Below are 22,116 nucleotides of genomic sequence, written 5' to 3'. Positions count from 1 at the left end.
AAGATGAACTTTTCGTCTGACTTACGTTGGTCCCTGCGGATCAATAGGGGACTTTTATAAAAATCATTTTCTAATTTTGTTGCTGTCGCTTCCAGTTGACACTCTCTAAACAAAAAGTCAAATGTCGGTACGATGAAACCAGCTCAACGTATTAATCTTTGAATGCATTAGAAGCGCTCTTGAACAGTCTGCCAAAAAATAGTTTTTTTTGAGGTTCGTCCATTTAAGAAAATCAACATGATCAAATTGTGATATTGAAATATATTGATATCGCGGGACATTTTCGTTTTTTTTGCCAAATGCGGGACGTTTCGCGGGACGGATTCTTACGCGGGACATTTTGTTGGAATGCGGGACTGTCCCGCGTAACGCGGGACGTCTGGTCAGTTTAGTCTAGGCGTCAATATGTTATCATCGTTGCAAAGCTACTCAGCGATTCCTGAGAACAGGTATGTAGATGTTCCAAAAGGCAGAATATTACATAACTAAATAAGAACATATAGTACAGAGGAATCTGAGCGAAGAAATGATCGTTTATTTATGATATGCGAAGATTATTTTCTTTCCTTCAAATCAAACAACTTCTTTTCGTGTGTGTACTACATTCTATGAGAATCCCATCCCGAGAGTTGTTTATTTGTGTCAGCCATTAGCGTGCCTCGAATTTACAACTTCATATAAGTAATAATTATTTTGATCGTCGACAGTCATCATCAAAATCAAATGAGTTCATACATTGCTCGTGTATCTTTGATATTTTTTTGCTCACACTACAAACAGTAGTAAAATAAATAGTTCATCGGAATTATCTTGGAGTGGTTGTGGAAGGATCTAAGATAAATAAATACTTTGCAGAGTGATACATTATTTCGGTGACATTATCATTCAATAAGCAGAGCCTAGCTCTCATCGCATCTACAGTTGTTTAATCGTCCCTGTGCTACCGGAGGTTGTGTCCGTGGCCGATGAATCAGAACTAAGCTCACGATGCATAGTGTCATTATCAGGTCGAACAATTGGAAGGCGAGAAACCGATCCGGCCATAGCCGAATAGAGTTCATTCCTACTTTCAGAACGGTCAATTTCTCTCGGTGGTGAACACTTGAACGACGAGGGCGCCTTCATTGTGTTGGGAGGTTTGATGTAGCTGTAGTGATTTTCAGGTTTGTGTTCTATACATATAATATCGACAATTGGTTCTTCACCCGACGGTTTTGGTTCAACCTCCGAAGAGTTTTGTCGTGACATAGTCATGTAAGTGTTTTCCTGGTGTTTTGGTAGCAAAGGCCCCACATGCAGTGTATTGAGCGCTATCGGTGGTTCCTCCTCGATGGGTGGCTCCTCAGCCATCATTGGAGGAGAACTGAGAAAGTTATTGCTGGCTCTATGCTTCGAAGGAGGACGTCCGAGGGTTGACGATATCCTTGGAGGTGGCGCTGGCACAAGCCGCGAAAGGTCTCGGCGCAGACTGTTGGAATTGGTGAGCATGAAGGATTGTGGTGGTAAGGAGCGACGCTTCATCGAAGCTGTAATGCTAGCGATTCCGTTTGGGTAATCGGGCAGAACTTTAGGGAAGTTCCGACGCTGGATAACCTTCAATGCTTCTGCAGGTGGTAGAGGTTCTTTCTCCTCACTCTTCTCCCTGGAAGTGACGTTTATATCACCATTTTGGATAAAACTGGTTATTTCTTCTTCCTGGTAAGGGTAATTGTTGTAAATCGGGTTTGACTTTTTTTGTTCGGAGTTGTAGTCGCAGTCGTTGTAAGAGTATGATGATCCCGAACTGGTGGAGCACTGCTGTCGCATGTCGGAGTCACGCGGTGAATCCTGGCTTGCGTTTTCCTCGTAATTTTCTGGTAATGCATATTCGAACGATTTGGCTTTGGTGATTTCAATTGGCTCCTGTCGTAATACACTGTTACTGCGAGCCTGCGGAGTAGCATCAATAGCAACACTTATTTTATACGGCACGTTTGAATGGTCACTATTACAGGACGAAATTGCATTAACACCATCGCACTCATCGTTAGACTTTGGACAGCCGGCTCGATAATCCTGTGCTATCCAATCACAAACCTTTGTGTGGGGGTCTACTGTTTCACCACTAAACTGTCGTGGCAGCGTGAAATTGTTTACTTTTCCCACAAGCTCGTACGGATTAGACTTTCGCATCACATCCACAATATAGCTCTCATCAGTGTCATTTAGTTTCGATCGTTTTTCGTTCATTGATGCAGTGCTCTCCAGCGTGTTATCATCGAGTTTTCGTTTAACCTTCTTGTTGCCAATGTTGCGTTTGATAACATAGCCCCCAATCATGAAAATGTTGCACACCAAAAACACAATCGCCACAGCAATTAGCATCGTGAGAGAAGCTTCATTTTTCATCAGATCTGTATTGTCTGCTTCTTGCTCCACATTCGCAGGTTTCGGTTCCTCTTTGGCTGGAGCTTCCGCCGGAATTCCTACCGAGAAAGCAGGCGCACTATACATTCCTGGCCCTTTGGCCTGGGAATCTTTCATTCGGTAAACCAACGCTTTGAAGGAATCTTCCGTAGGTTTTTCGACATCGACTTTGATTGGATACAAATTGATATGACCGGTGATAAATTCTGGGTTGGGCGTTGTTAATCGCCTGTCAGGCGGAGTGACAAAATCTGAATACGAAGAATAAGGCTTCGAAGTAGTGATACGTTTTAGTTCCTCCGGTAATTTTTGATTCCAGAACTTCATGTACTGCTGACGATAGTGTCGACTTCCAACTGGCACTATTCCCAAATGTAGGAAACTTTGGTTCACGCTGTTAAACTCTGGCCAATCTACATCATAATAGCGCCAGTCTTCGGGGTTCATGTTGAGGAAAAGATCTTTCCATGGGGCTTTTGGGTTTCTAAAATGATGAATTACGATGAAAAAAAAATCAACAGAATCATTTCACAACTATCTCACCCGGTTTGTGCAAAATTGGAAACATATTTCATCACAGCCTCTGAGAAAAGGCGTTCTCGCGCATTGTAATGAATTTGGAATGGTCCCACCGGTCCAAGTGGTGCTCCGAATATGTACGCTAGATCTTCGCCTACCACACTTTGTGAAAGCTGCCGAAACAAATCAGAAATTCAGATGCGGTTAGAATAAAGTTTCCCTATAATCAAATTGGTTCACTTATACACATCACTCGATGCACACGAAACGAATTTTTCGAAGCGCTAGATCCGCAATTATTCAATCGCTGAACCCCCTTAAATTTGGAATCAATATCGACCTCCTCTTAATTTCCACATTTTATCCCATTCAGAGCGAGTTTAGCTCGAGGCTTAAATTAATTGACACATAGCTCACCCGTCCATATTCGCCGGCTTCGCTGTTGTGAGCAAAAACGTACATGTAGCATTTCGGGTTAACCTTGGCCAAATAGAGACCCGTCTGTACCATCGGGGCTACGACGCGAGCATCGGATAAAATGTCCAGCAGCGTATCTCGATGTATATCTGCCAGCGATTTGTTCGGATCAGTGAGGATTCCGGTGTACCTGTAGGCGGAATAAAACAATAATTGCATTTAAGCGCGATATTGAATTTGCTGCAAAATGTCCTCTCGCGAGAGCTCATGGACCTACTCATTGAGGGTAGCTGCCAGGGCCAGATCGGGGCGAATTTCAAAACGATTTTGCATGTAAAACCGCAGTAAATTGTCTCGCTCGTTTTCGAGCAATCCGTACGTTAGGGCAACGGCGTTCAGGATGTTGTACGACTCCAGTTCTGTCATTCCATAAAGCAAGTCGTATCTGTGTAACGATGTGGTAGAAAATGAAGTTATACCATACGAACAATAATACATCATCGGAATTACCCACTAAATATGTCGCTGTATTGACCCATCACTTTATGGGGAGTGTTTGGAATCACCAATCCGTCCACAATGGGCCCGAAGCGGGTCGAAAATTGCGGCGAGGCAATTTTCACATTCAGAATCTCACTGTACCGTTTCCTTCGCAAGCATGCCGCAACTTCGTCGTTATCACCATTGAGCGGACAATTGAGACCTTGCAATACTTGCATCGTCGATTGCAAAGGATGCTGTGTTAATGCCCAATCGGATAACGCCGAACCAGAAAGAAGAACGGCGCGATGGAAAAGCCCCTTGGCAACAGGTGAAACCATCAGGAAATTGACACATGCCGCTCCAGTCCCGTGACCCATCACCGTGACCAGCTTGTTGTCACCGCTGAATGCACCGATATTTTCCTTGATCCATTGCAACGCCGCTATTTGATCCAGCAGACCAAAATTGCTCGTTGTGTGCTCGCTAATCCCGGGCTTCATAAAACCTGCCGAATAGATAGATAGTCATGATTGAAACTGAAAATCAATCACGTTGCCCTTAACCACAGCTTATTACCGAGAATGCCCAAACGAAAATTGAGGGTTACAACAACAACCCGTCCATAGCTGGCGAGAATTGAACCGTCATAAGGGTTACCGCTGTTCCATTCGTACGATTCACCGTGAATGTACACAATAACAGGATATTTCGCTTGCGGTCCGATTCCATCTGAAAGCAACGGAAAAGTAAACCATTTTAGAGGGGAACTGTTTTAAATTTGTTGGTTAGATAAGTTAGGTTATGTTTAATAGTGTATAAGAAAAATCGATAATTAAAAAATAACTTGACACTCGTGTTAATGAAAATCATGGTTTTTATCTAGGATTAACAAATATCTGTTAGAAAGAAAAAAGCGAAGCAGGTTTAACCATCATATGGGGAATGAAATAGGGCTTCATGTATAGTGCGGTATACAACACAAAAAAAAATTACATTTCACACCTCACTTTCTACATGACGTATCTTTTTCATTAAGCCTTCGAGGTCAAATAATACGCTTTTAGTTTAAAATAGTTCGCAAATTAATACATTATATTTTATATACTGTCAAAACACATATAATATTGACAATTGAAAGTATTGATTATTCATTTGAATTAATTGTAGCGCCTCTAAAGTATGCCTCTTCTAAAATACTACATGGGCGGAAGAGCTTCCTGTTTAGACACGTACTTCACTGGTCAACATTATAGCCAATGGGGCTATGATGAGCGGGGGAAATCTTTCTTTAGTTTTAGTTGAATGAAAAAAAGAAATGTTCTTCGACGTGTCAATAGATAACATAAAACATGCAGTGATTCTTGTATATATAGTTACTCAACATTATGTTGTCAGAATCTAACATTCAAATGAAGAAGTGGTCATAATTACAGGCAATTCGATCATAGAAACATAATATCTTCAATGTTTAAAATAGTTAAAAATTAAGGATGTTATGTTACAATATTTTGCCAACATGATTCCATGATTTTAACATTTTCTGGTGAACTTATCTCTTTTTTGAGAAAATTCTGTACATGATATTGTAACGAGTATATAGTATATTTTTATGATAATATATTTTTTATGACACACTTGTAAGACCTCAACATAGCGGGTGCGTTTTTTTGACAATTATCAGGTTGCTCAGAAGGTTCGTTCCGTCTCTAATGACGACCAATTCTCTCACCACATGTTCGCGTCTGACAGAGCGAATGTTTCCCATTTCCATTAAGATGAGTATTTCTATCCAATCCACTCTCCTCCCATCATAAATGCAGTATAAGGTGCATGACACATTAATGGCGAGGAAATCTAGCAATTTTCATCAAAACCCGCCAATCCAATTAGCAGTAGCTTTCATCGAAAGTCGTTATTGCAACAAGCAACTTCACCACGATCGATTGTTCGCCCTCCTAAAGCGGCAGAAATGCACCCTATCACAACGGTTCAGTACGGATCCAAAGAAACAAATCAGAGCATTGTAGTTGATCAACACCCTTCAGCTGGCATGAATAAATTTTGGCTTTACTTGTCACGCATTCGTCCCGACATAACCAATGACGCAATCTCTGCGTTAGTAAAAGAATGTATGGCAATCGCTGCAGACCCGGAAGTCGTGAAACTCGTACCAAAGGACAAGGACATCTCCCGATTATCGTTTATTTCTTTCAAAATCGGCCTCGACCCAAAGCTGAAGAACATTGCATTGAAACCTTCGACATGGCCAGAAGGCATTTTGTTCAGAGAATTCGAGAACTACGACAAATCAAAATTTCGGAAGTCATCGGAAGTATTACGAAAATCATATGAACTCGTCGATTGCCAACCCGCAGCTACCGAGACGTATTGAGAAAAGTCTCATGGAAGCCCCTGAACCGATCAAAGCAGTCGAGTTCTCTAGTTCCTGTTTTTGTATTAGTCGCCCCGGACCTGCTCTTGATTCTGGTAAAGGGGTCTTCCATCATGTTACTTCAGGCAAGTACCAAAATCTTACGATTCCTACTGCGTCTGATGCTCTCCCATGTTCCAGTCAAACCAATGTTATCAGTTCTGTTACTCTATGCTCATCGATTTCTACCATCGCATTGAATCCTATGGGTACATCACTCGCTCCACCGAGACGCACGCCACTTAGCCCTATGGAAGCCCCTAAGCCCTTCAACCCAGTCGAGCCTACAGCACCTTATTCTACGTCTACATGTGTATCCCGCCATCAAAGTCGTCTCGGCCCTGCGGTTGAAAATGGTGAGGGGGCCTTCCAGTTGCCATCGTCAGGCAATTACTATGACTCAATGGCTTATCCGCTTCCTGATAGTCCCGTGATTTCCAGCACTATGCTTGGTAGGACCGTCAAGCCACGGAATAACATGGATTCCGTCTCCACCGTTTACTATCAAAACGTGAGAGGCTTACGCACGAAGACAACTGAACTACGCTTGAAGCTTTCGTCGTGTGATTACGATGCTCTGGTTTTAACGGAAACCTGGCTTCGTGCTGACATTCGGGACTGTGAGTTATCGTCGGATTATCAACTCTTCCGTTGCGACCGTAATCATGACACCAGTGAGCTTTCCAGAGGTGGAGGTGTGCTCATCGCAGTCAAATCCAAGCACTCATGTACAACGGTATCGCTCGAAAACGTCGATCAACTCGAACAAATGACTGTCCGTATTAATCTAATGCACCGCTCGCTATTTATCACCGGTATTTATATTCGTCCTCTCTCCAGTCCCGATGTCTACACGTCTCACATCAGTGCGGTACAGACGATCGTGGATAGGTCTTCAAGTGTCGATATAATCTTAACGATCGACGATCACAACCTTCCCTTTGTGAGATGGCACTTCAATGAAGACGTGAACGGCTACTTACCATCTAATGCATCAACGGAACAAGAATTAGCTCTCACAGAGCCGATGCTTGCCTGCGGGCTAATTCAAGTGAACTATTTTTCAAACGCATATGATAAATTGCTTGATTTAGTTTTCATCAGCGAGCCCGATGCTGTTAACCTTCTTGAGCCATCAGCACCACTTATGGAGATAGACCAGCATCACAGGTCGTTCATCATCAAACTGGACGCTCAATGCAATTCGGTCACGCCTGATTACGAATCGTCTCCACAACCGAATTTCAGGCTTTGTGACCACGGCTCATTAAACAACGACTTGTCTATTATCGACTGGCAACAAATTTTAACCGGAGACTCTGTGGATGTATTGGCTGATCGTTTCTATGCCAAATTATACGAAACCGTTTATGCACGGGTTCCTCTCCAACGACGCGTGGCGAGGCGCACTTCGTGGCAACCCTGGTGGAATTCTCAGCTACGCAACTTACGGAATGTACTGCGTAAATCGCGCAAACGTTATTTGAATACTCGAACAATCGACAGTAAAAATAGTCTCAGATTAATTGAACTGCAGTATAACGAGCTCCTAAAGGCAGCGGTCTAGTACCCGTATTCCGGACACAGTGAAATTCAATGGAATCGCTGCTAGTACTTCTCTTGAAGTTGCTAATCTGTTCGCGAAGTTCTTTAAGTCGGTCTACAACACGAATTCGCCACCATTGCTTCCAACGAGTTTCAGTCGCATACAGGAATATGACTTCAACATTACAACGCTGCAGTTCACACTAGACGAAGTCACGAAAGTTTTGGATAACATTGATGCATCGAAAGGTCCTGGAGCAGATGGCATTCCTCCGTCCCTTTTGAAGTATTGTGCGAGATCGCTTGCTGCACCGATTTCCTGTCTGTATAACCGTTCGATGAGCGAAAGATCCTTCCCCAGCGTGTGGAAGATAGCCATGATTGTTCCAATTCACAAAGCAGGAAATCGAAATCAAGTTGAGAACTACCGTGGAGTATCGCTCCTCTGCAGCTTGAGCAAAGTTTTTGAAACTTTAGTCCACAACGCCCTTTACAACTTGGTTCATCCTGTAATATCTGAGTTTCAACACGGGTTCGTCCAGCACCGATCTACTACCACAAATCTGATGTGCTACACCAATACGTTGTTCCGTGAGATCGAATCCCGTAGGCAGATCGATTCCATCTACGTTGATTTTTCGAAAGCATTCGGCACCGTGCCACACCAATTTGCGATCGGAAAATTAAAAGCCATGGGATTTCCAACTTGGCTGGTTGAGTGGATTTTATCTTACTTAATAGACCGTCAGGTCTCCGTATCGATTAACTTAACGCGTTCTTCAACTTTCAAAATCACATCTGGAGTACCACAAGGAAGCGTGCTTGGACCGCTGTTGTTTGTTCTTTTCGTCAATGACTTGTGTCCCCGTTTGTCATCTTTTAAACAAATGTTTGCTGACCTGAAGATTTTCCGCGTTATTATGACTGCACTCGACTGCCTCGCTCTACAAAAAGACATCGACGAACTGCTACTGTGGTGCAATGAAAACGGTATGAGCGTCAATATTAACAAATGCAAGGTGATTTCATTTTCCCGAAGAAACACCATCATCGAACATCAATACGCTATCGGATCTTCTCCACTAGAGCGCGTTACCTCGATTTGTGATCTTGGTGTCACGTTTGACTCCAAGATTAGATTTAATGAACACGTCGCACTCATCACAGCCAAAGTCTCTACTATTCTTGGTTTCATTCGACGCTTCACTTGGCAATTTACCGACATCTACGCACAGAAAGAATTATTCTGCAGCCTGATTCGTAGTGGCTTAGAATACGCGGCCCCTGTTTGGGCACCTTATCACGTATCCATGGTCTTCAGAATTGAAAGAATACAGAAGCGCTTTATTCGATTCGCTTTACGAAACCTACCATGGAATGACTCGTCAAATCTGCCTGATTACCCTGCCCGCTGCATGTTAATCAAAATGGAAACATTAAATGCCAGGCGCAGAGCAATTCAGCAACTAATGGTCTTTGACATTCTACGTGGCATTATTGACTGTCCTCAACTCTTGCAGGACATTCCTCTATACGTGCCCCCACGACAACTGAGGAACTCACAAATTGTCGCTGTCCCCGCACACCGGACCGGTTACGGTTACTTTAACCCTTTCGACACAGCTCTCCGTGCTTTTAATGATATTAATGACTGTTTTGACTATGAAATCAATCGATGCGTGTTTAAAAATAGAATTAAGATTTTTAGGAGTAATTAGTAGTCTGTACGTTTAAATCGAAGACGAATAAATAAATAATTAAATAAATATAATTGTAAAATTGGCCAACTCCAAAAATAAAAATTTTACAGGAAAGACGATTTTCTGTAGTATTTTTGCAGCATATCATGATTTTCAAAAGCGTGTTTTAGAGAGAATTGATAAATATTGGTGCTGTTTCTCACTACCAATAAGTGGAAAAATGTATCTAAGTTCCGGAAAACCAAAAAAAACGTATTTCTCAATGTTATTTTTTTTATTTATTTATTTTTTATTTACATGGAGTTGGGATGGGTCGACTGCACCCCTAGTTATATTAATATCTTTGAAGGGGGTGTTAAGCAGAAGTACTCAGTAGAATTCACAGGGATTCAACACCTTAGGCACTCGGATGATGTAGTTACGAATATTTTCTCTAATACGCATTGTCACTTGATGTTTGAAGTCTGTCATGTTACGTTGAGCTCGTAGACTAAGTGGCAGTTGGTTGTAGCGATGTTTCCCATAATACATGAATGATTTTTTTATTGCCTCAGTCCTCGGACGCCGAATAGAAAGAGCTCCTTGGTTTCCCAGCAGGTAGCCATGCGACAGAGTCGCGAACGATTGATTGTGATAAGCAGATGGATAAACTTGGAGCTTCTGCATTTGGGTTAAACACTGAATTCACGAAGGGCAGGGATTGGTAAGATGGATGGACTAACTTCAGAATATAAACAGACAGAAGAATACAGTCGTGGTTTACTGTGAACAATTTTTAGGCATCTGTTTTGGAAACGTTGTAGAATTTGCAGCCTTGACTAAGACGCTGCCCCCCAAATTGACACCATGCATTGCAACTTTGATTGGACGAATGCATGATACATAGTGCAGAGCTGTTTGTACGGCAGGAATTGAGAAGCTTGTCACAACATTCCGCAATCTGAACTTAGGCTTCTTTGGAGTTTAGTAATGTTATCTTCCCAACTAAGCGCGGCGTCGAGAGTTACATCAAGGTATTTAAAGGCGTCTACTTGCTCCAAAACCATTCATTCTTTGTGTGGACACCGACTGGACAACATCGTTGCTGGACGAGCTGGACGGCGAGGAATCGAGTGCCTTTCTCAAAGCAAGAGGGTGGAGGTGGTAGTGCTGGAGTAGAGTAGAGTTTTCAAAGGGCCTTTCTCAAGGATAGAGACGAATGAACTGAAAAAGTTTAAAGTCTCTATAATACAATACCTTCCTTCCTTCGTTCCAAAACCATTCCATTCACGATTCTCTATGTGGTGGTAATCGTAGTCGTGGCGAGTGAAACACGACATATTTAGTTTTACTCAAGTTCAAAGACAGAAGATTTTCATTAAAATAATCTTGAAGGACATACATATCTTTGTCATATCAAGCATCAGATCCAGCGAATATTGTCCGGCAGATGAACATAGAAGAACATAGAAACATAGAAACGAAGCTTGCCATATAAGTTTAATCTTACCAGGTCATTGATGTAAACCAAAAACGGTAAGGGACCAAGGTTACTTCCCTGTGGCACTCCAACAGATAACGAACACTGGGCACGTATGACGTTGCTGATCACAATACATTGGGTACGGCCAGTTAAGTAACTCTTAACTAGATCGTTAGCTGTTCCTCTTACGCCATACGAATCTAACTTTTGCAGCAGCACCTCATGGCCTATAGTGTCGAAGGCTTTTTTAAGACCCAAAAACAAAACTCCCATAATTTTACGTGAATCCATTGCCTTGTAGATGTCATCAGTTAGCTCACACATAGCAGTTAGAGTACTGGATCCGGCTCGAAATCCATACTGATGGCTATACAGGACATTATTCTGGTTGAAAAAGCTGGTAAATATTGATACCAGAAGTTGCTCTAGTATTTTACTTAGAACGGATAAAATTAATATTGGTCTATAATTGTTGATGTCCGTTTTGCTGCACGGGAATTACTCGAGCCATCTCCAGACAATCGGGGTAGATACCAGTCGAAATGCTTTCATTGAAAACGTCCCGTAACAGTTTAGAAAACATTTCGTGATGTGTTTTGAGGAACGCTACCTGGATGCCATCTAAACCGCAACTTTTGTTGGAATCAAGATCTCTTATTCTCAAAATAACCTCTTGATCTGTAGTTGGCGCCAAATAGATGGAGTTTCGCAAGGGATTGAGCGTTCCAAATTTATTGATATTTCGTCTACTAGAAATTGAACAGGCAAGCTGGGGTCCAATGGAACTGAAAAACTCATTGAAACGATTGGCAACGGCATGTGAAGTTAATTGTCCATCCACGTCGATCTTTACTGAATAATCCCGATCTTTTAGTCCGAAAACTTCGTTCAAGTTATTCCATATACTTTTCTGATCGGCGTTCCGGAATAGTTTATTATAGTAGTCCTTTTTATACTGATTTTTTATTTGTTGTACTCGCCGGGAGACGTACTGTAACAGGTTTCTTATATTTTCGTCATGAGGATTTTTTTATGCTTCTGAAGAATATTATCTTTCATCCGTAACCATTTCCAAAGATCATAGGACATCCAGGGACAGTGACCTTTGAATCTAGCTCTCACCTGAACTGACCTCGAAAACTTCTCCTTTAATCGGTTATACAAATCTAACACATATTCCAAACGTTCAAAAGCGGTTCCTTGAGGCGTACACACTGTCGATGCCTTAAAAGCTTCTATTAACCTGCGGTAATTGGTGATGGTTTTACTAAGCGTTCGACATGTGACATCCTTGTGCACATTGAAGGTGGATAGAACAAAGCTGTGGTCACTACAATCGTTGAATATAGTTTCATTCACTATGTTATTCAGTATTGTTTCGGAACAAACTACATGATTCAGAATATTGTTACTCTGGTCTTGTTGGATAAGTGTCTGTAACTGAAAAAATGTAGCATTTCAACATGTTAACATATTCACTTGTAACACATCTCTCAATTTGATTAATCGGGACGTTAATATCTCCAACAATGAAACTGATTGGTTTTTGAAGCTGATAGCAAAGACTCCAGATTCCTGAAGAAAACTGATGATGTCAAAATGAAGGAGGTCTATAAATAGCATGGATGTGAAACGGGGTTCCACTTGCTTCTAGCCGCAGGTGCACGTGATGGAAACCATTTGCATGTACATTTCCCAGCTCATCAAACACGATAGCTTCCCGAACGTAAACTGTCAATCCACCTGCAGAACGTTCAGGACGACAGAAAAAAATGACTTGTAACCATTTATCTTGTATTTCTTCCATTTTTGACCCATCGTGCTTCTCTCATCAGTATCCTACCGTTCCTGCCTGGCCAGACATACTTTATATCGAAAACAGCTTGCAGCTCCTTAGCCTCCTGTAACAGCTCTCGTCCATGTGTTGTAAGTTCATCACGCACAACGATCATTTTCGTACCTTCCGCAAATCCTTCAAATACTGCCGACACTGGTAGAGGATCATGGGACCGTTTGCAGTCGATGAACTTCTCCTTCCAGCTCTCATTGCTGAACGAAACGAGAACCGGGGCATATGGATTTCCAGTACCTTTCAGGTCCAGTCTACGAGCAGTTACAATCGAATCAGTAATGTTATGGAATCCTATTGTCATGCAAACCTTACTAACGAGGTGTGTTGTGTTCTCATTTTCAACGATAGGCAAAACCAAAACCACTGGATTTCTTGATAATGTTGCCTGCTGGGTCTTGTCTAATTCCACTTCGTAGCGATCTATAATCCCAGTCATTACTTGACGTTTCTTCTCCATTCGTCAATTTCCTCTTGCATATGAACATTTTCCGCTTTAAATTTCTCCATGTCGTCCCTGAATGTTTTCATGTCCACTTGCATGTCATCAAACCGATTTGCGAAGAACTCCTGAGACTCTTCAATGTGCTTGGTAGATGTAACCAGCATCGAGAGGTCCATAGGTTCGAGGTTCAAATGCGTTGCGAACTTGCATCGACTCCTCTTTGAACTCCTGAATCAAACGATTGAGCAACTGTAGCTCCTTCACAATAGCCTCATTGCTAGGAGCAGTTTCACGGCTGTGTGAACTTGAATAGGTCTCGGTACACTCAAACGAACAGAAAAACGGTTCCTTTTTCACCTTGACCACAGCATTACCGAAAAGTTTTTTGCAACGAAAGTGTACACTTCTGCAACAATTCACACACTCGATAATGTTGGATGGGTTATCTACAGGTTTTTCGCAAACGAAACAGACAAGTTGATTTTCATCAATCATTGTACAAAACAACACGGTATACAGGTGATCAAAATAAAAACAGACCTATAGCACTAGCTTTTCACTAACAACGGCGGTATATATTAGGCTGTCAAAAAAGTCCTGCGGTATTTTTTTTTGAATTTTCATTTGTTCATAAAATTAGTTACAATCATCTGTTTTAAGTCAAATATGCGCCGTTTTGTTCGATGACTTGTTCCCAACGAGATGCCAACTTCATAATACCCCTGTTATAGAAGCTCGTTTCCTTATTGGCAAAAAACTCGGATAGCCAATTTTCACAGGCCTCTTTTGTGGCTAACTTCTGACTACCTAGCTCGTTCGCCATGGACAAAAACAGGTGGTAGTCACTTGGTGCAAGGTCCGGACTATACGGCGGATGCAAAAGATCCTCCCATCCGTGCTCCCGGAGCTTCTGGCGCGTCACCAAAGAAGTGTGTGGCCTGGCGTTGTCCTGATGGAAGACAATGCGGCCTCTGTTTATCAAAGATGGCCTCTTCTTCATGAGTGCTACCTTCAAGCGGTCCAATTGTTGGCAGTACAGGTCCGAATTGAGCGTTTGGCCATAGGGAAGCAGCTCATAATAGATTATTCCTTGACAATCCCACCAAACACACAGCAGAACCTGCCTGGCCGTTAATGAGGGCTTGGCCACCGTCTGAGTCGCTTCAGCGGGCTTCGACCACGACCGTTTGCGCTTCACGTTGTCGTAAGTGACCCACTTTTCATCGCCAGTCACCATCCGCTTCAGAAACGGGTCGATTTTGTTGCGATTCAGCAGCGATTCACATGCGTCGATACGGTCAAAGATGTTTTTTTTGCGTCAACGTGTGTGGCACCCATACATCGAGCTTCTTTGTGAATCCAAGCTTCTTCAAATGGTTAATAACGGTTTGATGACTTATCCCTAGGTCTTGGCCGATGCTACGGCGATTTTGACGCCCTTTTTTTCCGACGACCTCTACACCAGAACGAAAACGTTGAAACCATCGTTGTGCGGTGGAAATGGAAACTGTATCAGGTCCATAAACTGCACAAATGTTATTGGCAGCTTGAGATGCATTTTTGCCTTTGTAATAGTAGTACTGTAAAATATGCCGGATTTTCTCTTTATTTTGCTCCATATTTGCGACACTATAACTCACGAACGACTTAACCAAACAAAACACTGTCAAGGACTATATTATATACCATTCCAACAAGCTATAGTATGACTCGATACAATGAATACAACTAGAACTACGCGCTTACAACGACACCTCGCGGAAATACCGCAGGACATTTTGACAGCCTAATATATAGAAAATTCTCCCAACTGTACAACAGCCTTGTCCTTAATGTATCGACTTTTTCTACCCTCCCAAAAATCATTTCAATACAGGATCCGTTGAACAGCAACGTCAAATCGGACCGTATTTGGAGAATAGCGAGTTTCGGATCCAATGCTGTCTCCTGAAAAACTGTGTGCGGAAAAGTTAAAAACCAGGAACGTTTGGGACTGTTCACATGATGGGAAGATTTGGTGAACAGTATTATCGATTTTGCACTTACGAGATTGGAATAATAGAAACTCTGTGACAGAAGGTTCATATTTACGAAAAAAAAAAATCTATCCAAGCACGTCATCCAATGACAATCAAGATTAAAAAGATTAAAATTAGATAATTTCTCATTATTTTTATCTCTACTAAACCCACCATTAACTTCATACGATCAACCAAATAAATTATTCCAAGGTAGGGTACTACTATTCGATCTCTGACTCCAAACTACTGCCCTATTCGATTTCGCTGTTATATCATTTTGTTTCGGTGATGCAAGCAATGCCTATAGAGATGAATCAGCTTGCTGTTGAAAATATATTTTTCTTAAAGAAACAATACAGGATAGAAGGAAGACCATAAATGACAATACTACGATAAACATAAAAGTCATCCCACATTTTAATTAAAAAAATAAGTCTGAGAAAATTGAATTCAGTTTTTATAGCTCTGAAATTAATTGAATTTAAATGATTGTTAGCTCAAGGAGAACATTTTGAAAAATTCCGATAACAATTTTCTTTCACAAGAATTAGGTTATCATTTGTGTATGTTTTCATGCAACCACTCTGGTTTGTTTCGAAACGGACAGAGTACACGAAGCAAGCACGCATCTTCCAAAATTCATGCGAAGCATACAGCAGAGTGCGAAGCTCTATGTACGACCGAGGACATCTCCAAGTTCAAGCTTACTACAGTATCATCCCTACAGAAAATCAATAACGGGTGAATTACTCTTATTTTCATTCATACTAAATAGGGGCACTCAGCTGAACATATGTTTGTTTACCCAGCTGTCTGCTATCAAACTTTGGCAATAGTGGTTTGTCATTCGAGATGAAAGTGAGTCAACGAAACTATCTCTGAAATCGCCTCGGGTTGGGTAGTGTCCAAAAACAAAAGTTGTTAAGCAAGAAAGTTACAGCGAGTGCACCTGATGCAATATGTGTTCGTTATAGCAGAGAGGAAAAGCAGCAGACAAAAAAACAGGTCAAGAGATTGTCGTTACTGAAGTAGCATGACCAAAAATCAATAAATCTTCTTCTCATTTTTCTCAAATGGCACAAACGTTCACAGGGGAAGGTAGTTTCCTCAACATAGTATTATCCACATCATCTTCATTATTGAATACCATGCTTGTTTTTCGAAGTGGCAAGTTCAAGGGATTTAAAGTCGAAGAAAATTTCACTGGCGAAAAAATACTTCAACCAGAATTGTTCTTCTAATGATGCTTTCTTTAATTAAAACTTTTCACTTGTGTATTTTTGTGTGTATTTTTTCTCCAAAAATGTTGCAACAAAATATGTACCATTAGACTTTTTGTTGCATCGAAAAATATGTTTTATTGCAGAAAATATAGTACTCATGTCTCAAATTACTCCTTTGCTCGATTATAAAATGCTGCTTTCCTTCTAGAGCAAATTCTTTCTTAAGGTATGAAATTTGTTCCCCAGCTTCTGTAACCCCCATCTGAAAAATTTAGAAAACTGGTGAAGTGAACATAAAGCATTTGTTCCGATCTGTTCTGTTTTCTTTTATGCCAAAAAGCATAACGCGTCGGTCAATTTTGTAATTAGTAATTATTTTTTATCATTGATAATGCTAATCCACTGGACCATAATTTGAAGGAGACGCACGGTCACAAAATTAGTTAACATCGATTATTGACAGCGAAACTCAAAAATTGGATAAGTTTGAGGAAGGTTCCAAGAATAGTGATGCATGGTGGTTGGTGGTTATTTCAAGACATGCATTCCTTAAATTACTACTTTACTACGGAATGAATAGTACTACTAGAATAGTACTTACTACTATTACTACGGAATGAATAGTATGCCCATCAATTGTTCTCCAACCGAAGTTGGATATGAGATTTAGCCGATTTCCTCCAGACGTCGTTTATTCTTTGCATAAGTATATGCGGCTGTCAATATATGGAATATTTGTCACTTCTATATGTTTTATTTGCAAGAGTAAATATGTGGTATTTTTTGCAGAATATTTGTCACTTCTACTCTTTTGGATTTTATCTTTGACATTTTAATTAACAATGTTGAGATTCTGTATCTTCTGTAACCGATAAGGTTCTAAAAATGCATGCATGCATTGAGTGGCGGACACGAACGATTCGTAAAGCAATAGCTGTTTATAGTTCCATCTATTAAAAGAAGTCCTGCGTTAAAAAATGGAAATTTGTTTTTGTATCAAGCGATGCGCTAGGAAACAAATCACTTATTTCAAAAAATGCGTACGAACACATCTAAATAAAAATAGAGCAGCTATTCTTAATAGCTTCGAAATAAAAATCTAAAAACATGTTCTTAATGCATCTCGATTATTCGATTCGGTTCGAACACTGTTCTTGGATTTCGGTGTAAAAATGAAAAAGGTGCGTTTTACACAAACGTGGGCCGTGGGCCACAAAAAACAACATATAAATAATGGAGAGTAGTAGGACTACTACTAGAATGATACTATTTAATATTTGGGAGCAATGGCAAGGTCGATAAACGAATGGTTCCACTGAATGAGAGACACAAACATTTCGCGAAGCAATAAAACTCTAATTTGAGCAGATTTTCAAATTAACTCTCAGAATTAACATGTACTGTTGAATGCTCGCTGTCTAGAGCAACACTGAAACACTGAACTTATCTCTTAGCAAAATTACATTTCCAAAGCTGCTAAAAACAAAACTCCAAAGAACTCTCAGAGCAGCTCGGATACATAGGAAAATCCAGAACATGCAATTTTTGTTTTTTCTTCAAACAGTTTCAGAAGCCTAACGCACAGCTCCATAAAGTTCCACTGTTTTGTCGTCAAATTAGTGAGTGTGTGGCCGCCTATGATTGTTTCGATTTGTAATGAATTAAGTGTATCTTCTCTCAGATTATTATTCCTGAAGACAGTTCTAAGTTGAATGAAAATAATTAATTGATATTTTTTGCTTATTTAAATTCGTAGTACCTACTCTTACTCGACCTGTATTAAAAATCTTTCAATTTTCAAAATTTCATTAAAATCATTATCAGAAAAAAATATGATTCCTTGCAAAAAAAAAATGATACTCTATTAACATGGGCCTTGGAAACTAGGCAACGAATCGACTCTAACTTAAGAGAATATAATCCTTACATGAGGAATACCACATATTTACTTTTGAAAAAAAAACCATTGAAACAGTTGAAAAAGTTGGTGGCAATATAGTTTCCACGGCCCGTTAACCCTAAAAGCACTGCCTTGTAAATTCACTTTATTACGCCTTTGGTTATGCAACGAACGAACGAAGGATGAATTATAGAGGCTTTTCAGTTCATTCGCCTTTATTGGTTACGCAGGAAGGAAGGAAGGTATTGAATTAGAGAGACTTTAAACTCTGAGAGTTCATTCGTCTCTTGGTTACGCAAAAATCAGAACTATATTTTTAGTGCAGCGACACCGATTATTTCAGCGATTTACAATATTTCTCGTGCAGCGAAAAAAAACCTTTTTTTAATATAGAGTTTCAAAGAAAAAAATTAAAAATTATTTTTTTTTCATCAAACACTTCATTTATTTTATTGGAAAATGCATGGTCTTATACGGTAGATCCTAAATAGTTCACAGTAAAAAACTTATCAAATTGTTCCATTTTCAACGAATTTAAACAGAATGTTTTTCCGGCGTCATAAAATCGTGGTTTTGTTACATAAAAATAACTGCAAAATTAATATGGTACATTTTTAGCAGCCCAAAGAAATCGGAGTATTGCCAGATACCTTTAGAAGTTAAATATTGAAATAATATTCCAAGTGCAGCGAAAAGAATATTTTTTGTTCGTGGCAATATAGTTAGTATACTTAGTATGCATTGCGAATATACTTCTTGTGCTAGACACGATGCCGCCAGGCAATTACACCAGCGTTATCTGTTTGATAACGCATTAAATAAAAAATTCGTACACTTTTGTCTCATATTCCGAACAACTTAAAATTCCGAACACTCAAGTTTAAAAACTAAATTTATTGAACATCAATGTTATAAATAATTGAATAATGTATAACTTTCGTATATAGTAACAAAATTTATATGTATCAAAACAACATTGATTCACTGAACATCATTTTCAAAATGAAGTGTTCGTTTGTCTGTTCGGAATATGAGACAAAAAGATATGTGTGATTCAATCATACATAACCAATTTCCACATAATGGTATGTGAAACTAACGCAATATTTTATATTTATCTTCTGGTTTGCTTAGACGGAAAGTTTTTTCAAGTCTGTTCAAAACGGTAGCAAAATAGAAAATGATGTTGGAGCAATATTTATAGTGCTTTCACGGCTACCCGAAGACGCACAACAATTAATTTGTGTAATGAAAGCCTAAAAAATTGCTATATTTCATTCTTTGACCAACTTTTTGTAGATCTTATAGTTGTTAAATTAAGGTTTTTCGAAAAGAAGTGGAAAACAAAATTCAAAATTTCAAAAAAAAAATCTCACAATCTCACAGACCTACAAAATTTTAGTCAAAAGAGGAAATGTTAGAAATGATTTCGGTTTTCATTAAAAAATATCAAACAAATTTTTGAAAAAAAAATGTAATCGAAAAAAAATATAGTTTGAAAATTAAAATTTATTTTTCTTGAAAACACTTGTTTCAATGATTCTGAACAAATAGACGTAAATAGCCCTTACAATTCTCAACAAGTCACCCATACACCAAAAGATGGGCACTTCAAACGCGAGAATTTACACACAAAAATGTTACGAGTAAACTACAGGTCGGAATCGATTATCCGGAGTATTGACTTTTTTGACGTAGGACTACGTCTTTCATTTCTATACCGGGGTGTAAAATCAAAGTTTCGAAAACGAAAGCGTTACGCCGGAGACCGAGATTTTGAGCGTTAATAGCTCCTAAACAACTGAACGAAATGGTATGATAAACACTTCATTCGAAAGATAAAATGTCTACGCGTTCTATACTTGTTACTTTTTGATCCAAAAACTTGTTTCAATAGTCTTAAAATTGCTTTCAAAACAGGCTATTGAAATCACCAATCGGTATATAAGCGAGCGCCGCTCGGAAATCCACTCAGTTCTAATTGAACAGCGATTGGAGCATGTTGTCGCTGTTGTGGTGAAGCTCTTCGTTTATCATGAATGCGCGGATGAACGGTGTCACCAAGAGCCTGTTTGTGCACCCTAGGCCAGAAGGGAATCCATCAGGAGCAGAGTGATGCCACAAACGGTTCCCCGGGAAGCTACACACACATACACGCGCGGAATTCTTTCCGTTTGGATGCCATTCAGCATTGAGAAAGTTCCGGAAAGATCTAATCATTTCTGGAAAATAATCTGCTAGTTCCTCTGGGAATTCAAAAATACATTCATGTGAAAGAGTTTATTTGAATGTGTTCACGCACATCAAATGCCGCGCGTGAATTCAATGTAATGCTCCTTCCGAGCACCCGCGTTAAAATATTACTAAGCAAGCTATGTTTTTTCTGTTGTATAGTATCCATAGAAATAGTAAAATCATTCGGAAAAAGACAGCCAACCGCGTCGGTCGCTTTAAAAAATTGTGTAGAAAATAAATTACTTCGAGAAAATTGCTTCGTTTTTGAGTGCGTGTACTGAAGAAGGAAGAATCGAAATTGGTGAACCCAGACCCTCTGACCATCAAACCGAGACGGGTCCGAACAGAATGTTTTCTATCCATGTAACACTGTGACCAAATATGTTTCAATCAAGTGCTATTAACAGGTGGTTATCAAATTAGTATTAACCACTGGTGGGCTTCCAGTATCGAGGGAAATGTGGAAATATCTAATCGTTACTGAAAATAATCTGCCAGTTCCTCTGGGAATTTAAAATTACATTCATGTGAAAGAGTTTATTTTAATGTTTTCTATCCATGTAACACTGTGACCAAATATGTTTCAATCAAGTGCTATTAACAGGTGGTTATCAAATTAGTATTAACCACTGGTGGGCTTCCAGTATCGAGGAAAATGTGGAAATATCTAATCGTTACTGAAAATAATCTGCCAGTTCCTCTGGGAATTTAAAATTACATTCATGTGAAAGAGTTTATTTTAATGTTTTCTATCCATGTAACACTGTGACCAAATATGTTTCAATCAAGTGCTATTAACAGGTGGTTATCAAATTAGTATTAACCACTGGTGGGCTTCCAGTATCGAGGAAAATGTGGAAATATCTAATCGTTACTGAAAATAATCTGCCAGTTCCTCTGGGAATTTAAAATTACATTCATGTGAAAGAGTTTATTTGAAAGTTTTCTATCCATGTAACACTGTGACCAAATATTTTTCAATCAAGTACTATTAACAGGTGGTTATCGAGTTAGTATTAACCACTGGTGGGCTTCCAGTATCGAGGAAAATGTGGAAATATTTAATCGTTGCTGGAAAATAATCTGCCAGTTCCCCTTGGAATTGAAAATTACATTCAAGCGAAAGAGTTTATTTTAATGTTTTTTATCCATAAAATATCCATATAATACATTTGGGTTTGTGATTTGTCAATCAAGTACAGTTAGTAGGTTAGCTTCTGAAGATTATTCTTCAGAACAAGGTTTTTCGTATCCTATATTGGATGCATAAAACCTTGTGCCTCCAACGTAACGCTCTCGTTTTCGAAGTCCCCCAAATATTCATTAATTCATTCATTCAGAATGGATTTAGATTCAACTTCGAACAAATGATCTCTAAATCAACGATAGTCCTACGTCACCCTTGCGGTTATACCATAGATATAACCCACTTCCTGTTTTTTTATAACTCGATTATCCGGAGTGAAAAAACAGGAAGTGG

The 22,116-nt window shown here is 39.7% G+C and overlaps 1 protein-coding gene across 9 annotated transcripts in view; it reads right to left on the bottom strand.

The window, feature by feature from the left end:
* Positions 1-599: 599 nt before the first annotated feature.
* Positions 600-22,116, bottom strand: part of LOC129778493 (uncharacterized) — a 74,077-nt gene continuing 52,560 nt past the window's right edge. For all 9 annotated transcript variants that reach the window (XM_055785409.1, XM_055785408.1, XM_055785410.1 and 6 more), the window contains 6 exons: positions 4,402-4,554; positions 3,853-4,330; positions 3,620-3,787; positions 3,343-3,532; positions 2,950-3,098; positions 600-2,890 (listed from right to left, as the gene is read on the bottom strand). In XM_055785409.1, coding sequence (XP_055641384.1) covers positions 916-2,890; positions 2,950-3,098; positions 3,343-3,532; positions 3,620-3,787; positions 3,853-4,330; positions 4,402-4,554 — 3,113 coding nt within the window. In that variant the 3' untranslated portion in view covers positions 600-915. The remainder of the gene's footprint in view (positions 2,891-2,949; positions 3,099-3,342; positions 3,533-3,619; positions 3,788-3,852; positions 4,331-4,401; positions 4,555-22,116) is intronic.

Source organism: Toxorhynchites rutilus, chromosome 3 (assembly GCF_029784135.1).
Source record: "Toxorhynchites rutilus septentrionalis strain SRP chromosome 3, ASM2978413v1, whole genome shotgun sequence".
Classification (NCBI taxonomy): Eukaryota; Metazoa; Arthropoda; class Insecta; order Diptera; family Culicidae; genus Toxorhynchites; species Toxorhynchites rutilus.
This window is presented reverse-complemented; position numbering and strand designations above follow the sequence as displayed.